Genomic DNA, 15,829 nt, shown 5'->3' on the forward strand with positions numbered 1-15,829 from the left:
TGTGTGTGAACTCACATAATGGGCATATATCATATGGGTATTGAGGTTTTTTTTTTTTAACTTTTATTTGTTTAATTTCAGCTTTATAGAGGATAATTGACATATAAAATTGTAAGATATGTAAAGTGCACATTCTGGTAATTTGATATACGTTGTGAAAGATTCCCTTCCATCTGGTTAATTAAGAGATTCTGCAGTTCTAGCAAGCTCTAGAGTGATACCAACGCTGCTGGTCTGAGCACCCACAATTTGGGGAGTAAGGATTCAGATCAATGTTTGGCAAAATTTATCTGGAAAAGGCCAGATAGCAACTATTTTAGGGTTTGAGGATGTATTCGTTTCCTATTCCTGCTGAAACAAGTTACTACAAACTGTTAAAATTTTCCACAGACAATGTACTGATCTAGAAGGCTTTTGTTCAGTGATTCATGAATTAGGCAGCATCCACTTTAGCAGATAGAAAGGAGCTCCAAAGTACTGTACAAGGTGAGAGATTTTTATGGACCAAAGTGAGCAGGGACATGGAAGTCATACTAGGCATTTGCTGATTGGTTATATGGTGAAAAGGGAAGTGTTGGACCAGGTCAGGTATCTTGTGCAGAGCAGGCGAGCACTGATTGGCTGACTTAGGCTTTCCTTTTCCAGAAGATCCGAGCACAGAAACTTAGTTAAGTTAGTTTGGTTTGCTGACATGGGGCTTAGCATGAGTGACTCCATCTGGGGCTTAATCCGGTTACTTTATCAAAATTTGGCAACTTAAACTTAATACTCATTTATAACCTCTTAGCTCTTTGGTTAAAAGACCAGCACTGTGGAGCTCAGCACATTAGCATCTCAAAAGACAGAAGTCAAGGTGGTGGCTAGGCCATGTTCCTGGAGGCTCTGAGGGCAGAATCTGCTTTTCAGTTCGTTCAGGTGGCTGGCAGAATCCAGTCCAATATGGCTAGATGCCCCCACTTCCTTGCTGGCTGTCAGCTTCTCTCAGCTCCTTAACACAGCCTACAGTCCTTGTTACGTTGTCCCTTCTATCTTCAAACCAGCAACAGCACACCAGATCCTTCACATACTTTGAATCTCTCTGACTTTCCCTCCTGTCACATCTCTCTGACTCCAACTGGAGAAAATTCTCTGCTTTTAAGAGTTCATATGATTACATTGGACCTACCTAGATAATCTAGGACAATCTCCTCGTCTCAAGGCCTGTAACTTTATTTCACTTAGCAGAAGTCAGACAGAGATAGACAAATACTGTAGGATATCATTTATACATGGAATCTAAAAAGTACAACAAACTAGTGAATATAACAACAAAGAAGCAGACTCACAGATATAGAGAACAAACTAGTGGTTACCAGTGGGGAGAGGGAAGGAGGGAGGGGCAATATAGGGGTAGGGGATTAAGAGGTACAAACTACTAGGTATAAAACAAGCTACAAGGATGTATTGTACGACACGGGGAATATAGCCAACATTTTGTAATAACTATAAATGGAGTCTAACCTTTAAAAATTGTGAATCACTGTATTGCACACCTGTAAATTATATAATATGGTACATCAACTACACTTCAATTAAAAAAAAAAATCCGTAACCTTAGTCACATCTGCAAAGTTCCTTTGCCATGTAAGTTCACAGATTCACAGGTTCCAGGGATAAGGCACTGTTTTCCCGACCACAGAGGGCCACAATGTCTCTGTTGCAACTACTCAACTGAAAGTAGCCATAGACAATATGCAAAATGAGTGAGTGATGCAGTGTTCCAACAAAACTTTATTTATGGACACTGAAATCTGAATTTCACATAGTTTTTGTCATAAAATGATATTCTTCTTTTGAATTTTTTTCAATGATTTAAAAATGTAAAAATTATTCTGAGCTCATGGGGTGATACAAACACAGGCAGTAGACTAGGTTTGGCCTGGAGTCTGTAGTTTGCTGGCCTCTCATCTAGATGTTAATCCTTCTTGTTTCAGACTGGAAGCCTGTAAAGGACCGGGATGTTCTCTCTGTCATTTGCTGTACTACGGATGCTTCTTAAAACAGTCAAACATTTGACCAAAGCCCTTACACGTAGGAAAATTCCAGATACCAAGGTGGTGTTTATGGGGAAGGGAGAAATAGAAAATGTTGTCCAGGAAACTGGTTCTTTTGTAAGGGAAAAGATGTGTTATATTTGAGAAAACAAGCTTTTACAGGGAGAAATGCAAATATGCAGTTGTTAAATTAGCTGTGTTCTACTTTGAGCTTTCATGACATCCTTAGGTAGGCAGGCAAAAATAATGATAGGAGTAATAAGATCTCATGCTTCAGGAGGTTAGCAGATAACCCAAGATGATGTAGGAAATTGTTTCTTTTGTTACCTCCATGTTGGTCTACCTGAAACATTGTAAATTCCATTTACAGTCTTTTAAAATACTAGACCCTAAGGGCAGGGCTTCTGCATTAACTAAATTGGTAATATGATTAAGTGTGTGGTAAAACCCATTTGCTCATAGAAGCAAGTTATTTAAATTATTATATGTCATAAAATAATTGCATAATGAGGTATCATCTGGAGTATTTTCAATGTATCAAATGTGGGATTGGAATTTATAATAATGGTGCTCCAATTTCTCAAATCTATTTGTTGGGAAAAATCAAATTTTCGTGTCATGTTACAGCCACTCCAAATCAAATAAATCATATGTCTTTGGTCATGTTCTTCAGAAAGGGATCCTGAGACATGGGTTCACATACAAATGACTTATGAAAAAAGTATTCCTAGGAGAAACCAGTAAGGGTGTGGGAGAAGTAGAGCCTGGAAGGGAAAGAAGCCAAGGAAATGTGCAGTTTCAAGCAAGGAAATGTGCAGTTTCAAGCAAAGTCCCAGCCACAGCCCGATATTGTGAGGAGCTCTAGAACATAGATTATTTATACCTCCAAGTTTGTTCAGATCAGAGGCAAGGAGCTAGGATTTCATACTCCTGCACTGATAAATCATTGGTTAAGTGTGCCCCGGGGGAAGTAAATTTCCAGGCGTTTCTTGCTCTCTGCTCTATAGAGCAAAGTAGCTGGACCAGCCCAAGGGCAGGTCTCCAAAGAGTGTCACAGGTGCAGGCCATTATAAGCAGAGCCCACAGAAGTTGGGAATGGTGAGAGCTCTCAAAATGTAAAAGGGATCCCAAGGGGATTTGCGTAGAGCGCCAACAGGGGTGATTACACCATGCTTATATAAATGAATTGGGATTTTCCCTCTCTCTCTCTCTCTCTCTCTCTCTCTCTCTCTCTCTCTCTCACACACACACACACACACACACACACACACACTGCTGAGAATGCCTTTTATACCTGGGGCTCACATCATCATATTTAACAGAGAAAAAGTCCTAAATGCTAGAAAGTTGCCTCTGGCGCTCATAACTCCAGGTTAGCAGGAAGGGAAACATAGATTCTTTTTTGTTTGTTTTTATTTTACCATTTTCTGTTCATTCTGTTTATTTCTTTTTAAATTTAGCTTTTGGATAGGTAATGCATTGTGTGTTTCAAAAACCTGAAAGTACAAAGGATAGACAGTGAAAGCCTCTTGCTAATCCTTGACCACCATCTGCCAAGAACTCCCCTCACTAAGGTTCTTAGTTTATATGTGGACGTACAAGCAAGTATACATATCGACTTTTAGTCCCCTCCCTTTTATACCAAAGATAGAATAGTATAAAAATGGTGCTACATATAAAAACTTGTATTTTTTCACTTAATATATTTTAGAGCTCTTTCTTTTTTTAATTGAAGTATAGTTGATTTACAATGTTGTGTTAATTTCTACTGTACAACAAAGTGATTCATTTATACATATATATACATTCTTTTTCATATTCTTTTCCATTATGGTGTATTACAGGATGTTGAATATAGTTCCCTGTGCTATACAGGGGGACCTTGTTGTTTATCCATTCTATATATAATAGTTTGCATCTGCTAATCCCTAACTCCCAATCCCACCCTCCCTCATCCCCTCCCCCTTGGCAACCACAAGTCTGTTCTCTATGTCTGAGTCTGTTTCTGTTTTGTAGATATGTTCATTTGTGTCATATTTTAGATTCCACATATAAGTGATATCATATGGTAGTTGTCTTTCTCTGTCTGACTTACTTCACTTAGTATGATGATCTCTAGGTCTATCCATGTTGCTGCAAATGGCCTTATTTCATTCTTTTTTATGGCTGAGTAATATTCCATTATATATATATATACCACATTTTCTTTATCCATTCATCTGTCGATGGACATTTAGGTTGTTTCCAGGTCTTGGCTATTAATAGTTTTGCTACGTAGAGCTCTTTCTAAATCAGTACCTAGCGAGCTTTCCCCCTACCACCCTTTTTTGGACATCTGTATGGTATTCCATTGGATGAATAAATAAACATTTATTTAACTAGTTCCCTACTGATGGACATTTGCATTGTTTTTAATCTTTTGCAATTACAAATGGAGCTTCATTGAGAGTAATCTTGTACTTATATCATCTTCCATGTGTGCAAGTATTGCTGTAGAATAAATTCTCCCAAACTTAGTTGCTCATTAAAGGGCAAATAAATTTACAATTTTGATAGCCATTACTAAATTACCTTCCAGAGAGGTTATATACCAATTTGTGTTTTCACCAGTAATACATGAGTGTGTTTATTTTCCCATGTCCTCACCAACACAGGGTGTTATTAAATTTTTAGATTTTTGCTAATCTCATAGGTAAAAAATAGCATCTTAGCACAGTTTTAATTTGCATTTTTAAATTTTTTAGAAAATTGAGCATCTTTTCATATGACATGTAGACTCTTAATATACTAAAAAATTTCCTGTTAATTCAAAGAGTGATATCCTTGCCTGCAATTAGAAAGTTAGAGTGAATGCAGACCTTAGCTTTCCTGGACACATGTCAGGGTCAGAAAGCACCTTAGTGGTCATCTAGTACTATCCTGGTCTGATGCCTAAATGACCATGGATCCCTGCCTTCCTCAGCAGAGGTGTTCAGAGTTAGGGAGTTCACAAAATTGAAAACATCATCCTGTGGCCCTAACATTTAGAAAGTTTTTACAGAGCCAAAATTTTTCTGTAATTACTGCAGGACAGCTCTTGTTAAAGTGCACTATTCTTCTAGAGCATAATGAATATACCACAAAGGAATAATACTGGCTTAAAATAGAGGGAGAATGGCCAACTTCTCCCTCTCTCAGTAATAATTCTTCACCTGCTAGAGTCTTTAAATTATATTACATATTGTTTTCGTCACAATTAGAAATAGAATTTAAGATGTGAATGCGACCTATGTAGTATTCCTGCTAAAGATGCATAACCCCAATCTAACCATGAGAAAACCTCAGATTATACTAAATTAAAAGACATTTTAGGAAATAACTGGCCCGAACTACTCCAGAATGCCGAGCTTATGAAAGCCAAGGAGGGGCTAAGGAGCTGTTCTAGATTAAAAGAGACTAAAGAGGGCTTCCCTGGTGGCACAGCGGTTAAGAATCTGCCTACCAATGCAGGGGACACAGGTTCGAGCCCTGGTCCGGGAAGATCTCACATGCCACGGAGCAACTAAGCCCCTGCGCAATAGCTACTGAGCCTGCGCTCCAGAGCCCACGAGCCTAGAGCCCATGCTCTGCAACAAGAGAATCCACTGCAATGAGAAACCCGCACTCCACAATGAAGAGTAACCCCTGCTCGCCCACAACTAGAGAAAACCCGCGCACAGCACCGAAGACCCAACACAGCCAAAAATAAATAAATTTAAAATAAATAAATAAAAGAACTGAAAACATTAAAAAAAAAGGCTAAAGAGATGAGATGTGACAATTAATTACCATCTATGATCCTGAATTGGATTCAGGGAATCCAAAGAAGGGGAAAATATGCCATAAAGGATATTATTGGGAAAATTGGCAAAATTCAAATACAGATTGTATATCAGATTACAGCATGAAATCAAGATTAAGTTTTAGCTGTGATCATGCAAAAGAATGTCCTTGCTGTTAGGAAATGCACACTGAAGAATTTAGGGGCAAGGGGACGTGATATCTGCAATTTACTCTCAAAAGGGTCAGGAAAAAATAGAGAAAGAAAAAGACAATGATAAAGCAAATGTGGCAAAATGTTAATTGCCGAAAGTGGGTGAAGGTTGTTTGGGATTTCCTTGTATTATTCTTGCAACTTTTCTGAGTGTGTTTGAAATTATTTAAACATAAATTGAATATAAATACTTTTGGAAGAGTAACTTAAGCACAATATCCTTTTAGAAGAGTGACTGAAGTTTCCACCAAAATGTCATGACTGCTATAGGCACATTTATTGACAAGGGACAGGTGGTGATTGATTAAGTTCGGACTGGTTGGAAATTTTGTACGGTCCCTTAGAATCACTTCATAAACTAGACTAAGAGAATCAGTGAGTAGTTGGCTTTTGAAAACTGGCCTCTGTATTTTCCTTCTGAAGATACTTGTCTGAATTATTTTACCAGTAAGACGGCAGCGTACATAAGGGTAGAGAGGAACGGTGACCAGTTGTGTTACCTCCAGGGTCACGGTGCCACCAATCCCATCACAGAGGTGGTGGCGGATCAGGCAGAAGTGTATCAGAAGTACTAAGGAGGGAAAAAAAAGATGAGTGTGGTGGTATAAAGCCATATTAAGGAGAAAGGGGATGGAAGAGGAAAAGATGGTTGTATTTGCTATAATTAAATATAGGTGAGTGTGTCTGAGTGTGTTTCATGGGTGGGAGGAATTGGTACCTAAAATAAAAAAGCAAATGAGAGGGTTATCCATCGGTTATTGTCACAATCTTACTGTAAAACAAACCACCTCAAAATCCAGTGCCTTAAAACAACAATCGTCTATTTTCACTCACACATCTGCAGGCTGGGCTCAGCAGGGGTTGGCTCAAAGGTCTGCTCTGCCTGCCTCTCCTCCTTCTTGGACCAGCCGGCTCCCCAGAGTATGTTATCCTCATGGAGATGACCAAGAAAAGGAAAGCAGCCCAGCTGTGCAAGTACATATCAAGCCCCTGCTTGTATCACTTTTGCTAATATCCCTTTGGCCAAAGTGAATCACATGGCTGAGGCTAAGGTCAAGGAAAGGAGAAGTAGACGCCATCCCTAGTGAGAAGAACTGCAAAGTTACATGGCAAGGGGTATGGATACTGGGAGGGAGGACGTGGTGGAATAATGCAGTCCTCCACAAGGGAGTCAATTAGCAAGGGGAGAAAGACTGTTTTTTTTCTCATTAGAAGGCAAATTCTTCCAACCATTTGTGTTTGAAGATTCATCCTTTTTATTTTCCAGATAAGTTCATGAATATAGCATCAGGCAAAATCTTTCTGACCCATGGAAAAGAGACTGTCCTTTGCTGCCAGCCCTGTCCTCTTTGCCAGCCTGCTTCACAACAGAGGCAGCATAGATGAAGAGAGGCCGTGTAGTTTAAGGGTTTAGAACACATTTAAATCTTGGTTTCACATGGATTCAACTAGAGATTATCATACTAAGTGAAGTATGTCAGAAAGAGAAAGACAGACACCATATGATATCACTTATATGTGGAATCTAAAATATGACGCAAATGAACCTATCTCTGAAGCAGAAACAGATTCACGGACAGAACAGACTGGTGGTTGCCAAGGGGCAGGGGACTGGGGGGGATGGAGTGAGAAGTTGGGGCTAGAAAATGTAAGCTTTTATATATAGGATGGATAAACAACAAGGTCCTAGTGTATAGCACAGGGAAGTAAATTCAATATCCTGTGACAAACCATAATGGAGAAGAATATTAAAAAAAGAATGTGTACATATATGTATAACTGAATCACTTTGCTGTACAGCAGTAATTAACACAACATTGTAAATCAACTATACTTCAAAAAAATAAATAATTAAAAAATATATACAATAAGGACATAATAACTATCTATCCTTCTATGCTAAGTTGTATTATTATATTAAAATATGAGAAATATCTTTTAAAAAATTAGTCATTTGCGGGCTTCCCTGGTGGCGCAGTGGTTGAGAGTCCGCCTGCCGATGCAGGGGACACAGGTTTGTGCCCCGGTCCGGGAAGATCCCACATGTCGCAGAGCTGCTGGGCCCGTGAGCCATGGCCGCTGAGCCTGCGCGTCCGGAGCCTGTGCTCCACAACGGGAGAGACCACAACAGTGAGAGGCCCGCGTACCGCAAAAAAAAAAAAAAAATTAGTCACTTGGCTTTCCTCTCGGAGTGGTTTACAATTTTTATTTCCTAATTCTACCTGCTGTGTGTATGTCCAAACTGGAAACTGGGTTAAGTCTTCCTCAAGGAAATGGGGCTTTTCTGCCCTTTCAAGCTTCCGTTCTTATCTCCTCATTTCAGACCTAGAACTAGAAAATAAATTCAACCTGGCAAAATTTAAGTGCAACACCTTTCTCCTCTAATAACACCAAAAACTTCTCATTTACGCTGCATCAAAATTATCACAAGTTCAGAGTCAGTGGAATCCAGATTTGTGAGGTTTTGCCATGTTTCTTCTCTGAGCTCCTTGGGAGGCGCCCATGCCACGTGTCATGCAACGCTGTGCTTTTCGGTTTACGAAATCAGAAAACACAGCCTAAGGGAGCAGGGCCAAAGAAAGGTATTAGGAAGATAATGTTAAAACCTATAATAAAATTAAAACGATGAATATAGCTAGGGGAACTGTCCATCCAGGGAATAAGCATATTAGTGTAAATGGATTAAGAGTCAGAAATTAATGAGGTCTATTAATTGAGTTGATTCCTGTAATCTGGTAAAATGCAAATAACATCTTCTTGTAATCGGCACGTGGACTGCCTGAATGAATACCACTAGAACCACTAGAAAGCAGGTTTGGCTTAGAAAGAAAACAATACTTAAAATCCTTTAGCAAGGCCACAACGAGGGTAGCTGAACCACCACTTGACTTTGGAGCCATGGATTCCTGGAATTAATAAGAGTAATAACAATAGTGAGCACTTATAGGAGTACCTACGTGCCAAGTATTGTTCTAAGTTGACTCATTTAATCTTCATAGTTGTGCAGTACATGCCATTATCATCATCCCCATTTTATAGATGAAGAGATCGTGACATGGGTAGGTTAAGTGATTTGTCCAGGGTCACATACCTAGTAAGTATTGAAACCAGAATTTATTTTATTTTTTATTGAAGTATAGTTGATTTACAATGTTGTGTTAATTTCTGCTGTATAGCAAAGTGACTCAGTTATACATATATATACATTCTTTTAAAAAAATATTCTTTTCCATTATGGTTTATCGAATACAGTTATCTGTGCTATACACTAGGACCTTGTTGTTTATCCATCCTATATATAAAATCTTACATCCGGAGTGTGACCGGGATGGCGCATTTTCTTGCACTGAGTAATTCAGTGTCGCTGGCAGCTGAGCAGGGTGGAGAGTTCTATGGTGAAGTGAGGGGAGGGATTCATGTAGGAGTCCGGGGGAGCCTTGCTCTGAACTCTAAGGTGGGAAGTTGATGCTGGGGACTGCTACTCCCAGACTCGTAGCATGAAAGTTGTGATATCATCCTCGAACCATCAGCTTTGAAATTTAAAAAGAGTGGAGAAGACTCAAGAAACAGCCCAAAGAATTCTTCTAGAATCTTACAAGTACTTACCTCAGTTACCAGGTAAATAAGTGAGAAGCAAACTTTCACAGACAATTAATCATTGGCTAAAGGTTCCCAAAGACAAGCTGGAGATTATCATTGAAGTGACAGAAATGTTGCATAATGCCAGTTTACTCATTGATGATGTCGAAGACAGCTCAGAACTCCGACGTGGCTTTCCCGTGGCACACAGCATCTATGGAATTCCATCTGTCATCAATTCTGCCAACTATGTACATTTTCTTGACCTAGAGAAAGTCTTAACCCTTGATCACCCAGATGCAGTAAAGCTTTTTACTCGCCAGCTTTTAGAACTCCATCAGGGACAAGGCCTAGATACCTACTGGAGGGATAATTACACATGTCCCACTGAAGAAGAATATAAAGCAATGGTCCTGCAAAAGACAGGAGGACTATTTGGATTAACAGTAGGTCTCATGCAGTTGTTCTCTGATTATAAAGAAGATTTAAAGCCACTGCTGAATACACCTGGGCTGTTTTTCCAAATTAGGGATGATTATGCTAATCTACACTCCAAAGAATATAGTGAAAACAAAAGCTTTTGTGAAGATCTAACAGAGGGAAAGTTCTCCTTCCCTACTGTTCATGCTATCTGGTGGAGGCCTGAAACCACCCAGGTGCAGAATCTCTTGCACCAGAGAACCGAAAACGTAGATATTAAAAAATACTGTGTACATTATCTTAAGAAAGTAGGTTCTTTTGAATACACTTGGAATACTCTTAAAAAGCTTGAATCTAAAGCCTATAAACAAATTGATGCATGTGGTGGGAACCCTGAGCTAGTAGCGCTAACAAAACACTTAAGTAAAATGTTGGAAGAAGAGAATGAATAATAAGCCATTCTCGATTAGGTCTGATAGCTTAGTTGACTTTTTTTTGTCTTTTAGCCTATTGCCTTTTGAAAAATTTGGACCAAGCTGTTGGTCTCCAAAAACTGAGTGATAGTGGTGATGTGAGTGAGGTTGTTCAATGTAGAATCCCTGTGTACAGATAATCAGCATAGTACCAAGTTGAAGGAATTGCAAGGAGGCACATATAAATAAGTCTAATTTGGATGTGAGAATGTGCTATGATGGGATGTTGTGGCCAACTCTGCCACGCACATTCTGTTGATTCTGTCCATAAAGAAGACTTCAGCTTCTAGGAACTTTTATCCACATACTTCCTAACTGTATTATGTGGGCATTTTGCAATTCATCTACCCCATTTCCAAGCCATTGACTACTTGGGACCAGTTTCTATAGCTAGCTGGCCCAACGACCACAGGAACTCCTCTTTCTTCCTAAATGTTGTTGCTTAGAATAGCTCATTCTTCTCCCTGGAAACTCCCTTACTAAAGTCTTCCATGAAAAAGCTGACAGTGACAAGCAAAAAAGCAAAAGCAAAAAAAAACTTACATCTGCTATCCCCTACCTCCCACTCCATCCCTCTCCCACCCCCTTGCCCTTGGCAACCACCAGTTTTTTCTCTATGTCCCTGATTCTGTTTCTGTTTCATAGATAGGTTCATTTGTGTCATATTTTAGATTCCACATATAAGTGATATCATACGGTATTTGTCTTTCTCTTTCTGACTTCACTTAGTATGATAATCTGTAGTTGTATTCATGTTGCTGCAAATGGCATTATTTCGTTCTTTATAATGGCTGAGTAGTATTTCATTGCATATATGTACCACATCTTCTTTATCCGTTCATCGGTCGATGGACATTTAGGCGGTTTCCATGTCTTGGCTATTGTAAATAGTGCTGCTATGAACATAGGGGTGCGTGTATCTTTTTGAATTAGAGTTTTGTCTGGGTATATTCCCAGGAGTGAGATTGCTGGATCATATGGCAACACTATTTTTAGTTTTTTGAGGAACCTCCATACTGTTTTCCATAGCAGCTTCACCAACTTACATTCCCACCAACAGTGTAGGAGGGTAAAGTGAATAATTTTTAAAACTATTGCAAGAGCATTTATTATCCAGTTGGCCCCATGGAGAATCAGCAGGTTGGAGATTTGAGGACCAGCTCTGCCTCAGGAGAGCTGGGTTTATTTGGACATGTTGTTTACCTTCTCTGACCTTGTTTCCCTTTTTTTTTTTTAAATAAATTTATTTATTTTTGGTTGCGTTGTGTCTTCGTTGCTGCCTGCGGGCTTTCTCTAGTTGCAGAGAGCAGGGTCTACTCTTTGTTGCGGTGCACGAGCTTCTCATTGCAGTGGCTTCTCTTGTTGCGGAGCACAGGCTCTAGGTGTGCGGGCTTCAGTAGTTGTGACTCAAGGGCTCTGGAGCACAGGCTCAGTAGTTGTGGTGCACGGGCTTAGCTGCTCCGCGGCATGTGGGATCTTCCTGGACCAGAGCTTGAACCCGTGTCCCCTGCATTGGCAGGCGGATTCTTAACCACTGCACCACCAGGGAAGTCCCTGACCTTGTTTCCTTATCAGTAAAATGGGGATAATTTTTACCCTGCAGAACTACTGGAAGGATTTATTGGAATAATCTGTGTAAAGTCCCTGACATTATATCTGGTGAGAAGCCAGAGGCTCATTCCAATAATACTGTCAGTACTCAAATTATTTTATTTATTTATTATTATTATTATTTTTTGCGGTACACAGGTCTCTCACTGTTGTGGCCTCTCCCGTTGCGGAGCACAGGCTCCGGACGCACAGGCTCAGCAGCCATGGCTCACGGGCCTAGCTGCTCCGTGGCATGTGGGATCTCCCCGGACCGGGGCACGAACCCGTGTCCCCTGCCTCGGCAGGCGGACTCTCAACCACTGCTCCACCATGGAAGCCCTCAAATTATTTTTTTGAAACTCATATTCTTAAAGTGCCTTCAGATTTAGTTTGAGTTACAAGGGAAAGAAAAGTTTCATTATCCTACAGTCATATTTCATTTTTGACATTAAAAAATATTGTTCAGGTTGGTCTTTTGACCTACTTATCAAACATTTGGTGGCTTTTGACTATTGCCAAAAATGAAATCACCATTAAACGACAGAAATGTATTGCCATTCAGGATATTTCAAAAATTACATATCATGATTTGGAGGCAAACCTAACAAAATAAGAGTTTCAAAAATGTTTGAGCAATGATTTCATCAATCTTGGCATTAATAAAAAGCTTCATAAAAAGACTAGCTGGAAGGTGCTAGATCCTCTTAGAAGTGTACATTCTAGTGAGCTTGTTTCAAAAAACACACATATAATTTTATAGTCTTATCTCATTTAAAGCATAAACTCTTAGCTTTTATCAGAAGTATTGGGTTTTCTATTGTAAAAATAATGTCATTCCCCTGATACCACATTTGGTAAGAAACCAATTTCAATTTCCGAGCATAAAGAAGAGTTCATAAAAGTGCAGTTGTTTCCTTTTATTCCTTTGATGCAGAAGAGAAGTCAAACCCTGAGATAGGTTACCAAGAATGTTCCAGAAGGGCCTAGAATCAAAATATGTGATCCAAGGAAATTATGTGGCATAACATATCAGCTATTGTATGGCCATCAGCAGGAGGACGAGACTACCAAGAGGAAGAGCCAAAATACCAAGCAAGAAAAGGTTTTTTAAAATCTTACTGTGTTTGATTTTTAAAACAGCTTTATTGAGATAAATCGTATAATATACAATTCACCCATTTAAAGTGTACAAGTCCATGGTTTTGAGTATATTCACTGTGTGCAACCATTACTAAAATCTAATTTTAGAATATTTTCATTACCCATAAAAGAAACCCTTTAGCAGTCATCCTCCCCCATTCCTCCCAAAACCCCCTCTCCCCCGGCCCTAGGCAACCACTACCTACTTTCTGTCTCTATAGATTTGCCTATTCTGGACATTTCATACAAGTGTAATCATACAATATGTGATCCTTTGTGACTGGCTTTTTTCACTCAGTAGCATGTTTTCAAGGCCTATCCATGTTATAGCATGTATCAGTACTTCTTCCTTCACATGGTTGAATAATCATCAGTTCATAGACATTTGGGTTGTTTCTGCTTTTTTTTTTTTTGGCTACTATGTGTAATGCTGCTATGAACATACATGTACAAGTTTTTGTGTGGATGTATGTTTTCATTTTCTTGGGTATATAGCTAGGAGTGGAATTGCTGGGTCATAGGGTAACTCTGTGTCTAACATTTTGAAGAATCGCCAAACTATTTTCCATAGCAGCTGCACCATTTTACATTCTCACCAGCAATGTATGAGGGTTCTGATTTCTCCATATCTGTTTGATTTTGTTTTCAATCAGACATTCAAGACTGCTGACAGCCGATTCAGCCTATTAAGATGGAAAGAATTAGAAAGAGATATAACAAACATATGAAGTGTTTCAGGGCTGCTGACAGTGTCATAAGCCTGTTGGATGGAGAATCAGGAAAACATTCAATGTAAAATAAAATATTTTAAACATTATCATCATCAACCAAGATTGCTTGTCACCACCTGTTCTTTTGCGCTTATTGAAAAAGCAAGACCAACTGTGTCTTGGAGACACAACATACATATTCATATTTAGAGACTTAAGGACAAAAACTGAAAAGGGAGAGAACGTAATGGAAATAAATAATTGATGATAATTATAATTGAGGAAGAAAATGAAGAACAATTTATGATATTATTTCAATGTGATATATTATCAAGCTAAATGTCCAATTTCACCTCTGCCATTCCCTCCCTGAAAACTGCATTCCAGCCCAAACCTCAGCTCCCACTGGCCCACCCTCTGATGACTCTGCCGTCCCATTTAGCCTGGATTCTTTGGCGGCTTCTCCACCTTTGCCTCTGAACACATAGCCTGTACTCATGTTACTCATTTGGCAACTTTTGACATATGGCATCTATTGTAGTTACTTAACTTTTGATACCCGTCTGCTTTGCCTCCTTTCCTCACTTCCTGAACTCAGTCAGGGTATTCAACTTGTATTAAATTTCCTAATTCACCGAACACAGCTTGCCATTATGCTGTGAGAATTTCATAACGGCATTCAATTTATCTTTGTTGAGTGATTTCATTCTGGAGCATGACATATAAATTTCACTGATGTCACAAGATGACAAGGCACAAATTTTTCTTGTCAATTTCTGGACCCTGAAAACGAGCCCCCCCAATTGTCTATTTTTTAAAACAATATACCAATTTCAGAATAACAGTGCACACTAGCAGCCCCAGATAAATATTGATCATAAACTGACACCTAATCGAATGTCTGACTCATCCTGTGTGTGACCCATTTCTCGTCTGAGTACACACACACACACTCCATGCACACAACCTCAACAAAACTTCACCTGTCAACATCTGCCTCTGAGCACACAAAACTTGAGCAGCAACAAAAAATAGGAGTTGCCACTTTCACAAAAGCCTGAACGTCTATTCCCAAGACTAGGAAGATAATGTTCATCTTCCTGAAAACCTTGAGAGATTTTATTTGCAACATTTTATGCTGCAGAGCTTATGAAATAAAATAATAATGCAACACAGTATACTTTGGTTTTAAATAGCCCCTTTCATCCAAGAAGCTTAAAGAAACTTACAAACATTACTCATTCACCTTCATAAATTTTTTTATTGAATTAACAAGATAGTCTACGGAGCAAAAGTTAAAAGCAATAAAAACAACCATATTTTATGTAAGGACTGTTCCAAACATATCCAGTTTCCATTTTCTTGACTTACATGAAATTATTCAGACTCTCATTAGTTTCAACCTCCAGGAGATAAAGCAACAATGAACTGCTGAAGTGTATAAATAAAAAAGAATAATTCAGAGCTCCAGTCGCATTTGTCCTCCCCCTGTCTAACTTAGAGCTTTAATTCTGAAGAAGGAAAAACCCGTGATACATTTCTTTCCTTGCCAATCCTATGTGTATTTCATGTTTTACAACAACTCCACTGTCTGTAATGGGGTTTGAGCTCTTGGGGGAAACTCTGTTGATGCAAATAGACATATTCTTAGGATGCTACATAATGCTTTCATGGCCTAGCCATTTGTTTTTTGATCTTGATATTGCAAAGCCAAAATTTGCTTAGGTCACATGTTTTCAAGTGGGGGGCTGGGGCTTGTGGGGAGTGCGGGAAATCTCACCCACTGTGGAGGAGGGCGGGGATCGTAATTAAACCTACCTGAGGATGCTGATTTGTACAGTATAGTAATTGTATTGGAAGTCTGTCTTCTCA

The 15,829-nt window shown here is 39.2% G+C and overlaps 1 protein-coding gene across 1 annotated transcript; it reads left to right on the forward strand.

Annotated features, from left to right (window-relative positions):
- The first annotated feature begins 9,599 nt into the window (after positions 1-9,599).
- LOC132418458 (geranylgeranyl pyrophosphate synthase-like) lies at positions 9,600-10,496 on the forward strand. Its single transcript, XM_060002329.1, has one exon. It carries the CDS (start codon positions 9,756-9,758, stop codon positions 10,494-10,496), a length of 741 nt encoding a protein of 246 aa, XP_059858312.1. The 5' UTR covers positions 9,600-9,755.
- Positions 10,497-15,829: the final 5,333 nt, after the last annotated feature.

Source organism: Delphinus delphis, chromosome X, assembly GCF_949987515.2.
Source record: "Delphinus delphis chromosome X, mDelDel1.2, whole genome shotgun sequence".
NCBI classification, from domain to species: Eukaryota; Metazoa; Chordata; class Mammalia; order Artiodactyla; family Delphinidae; genus Delphinus; species Delphinus delphis.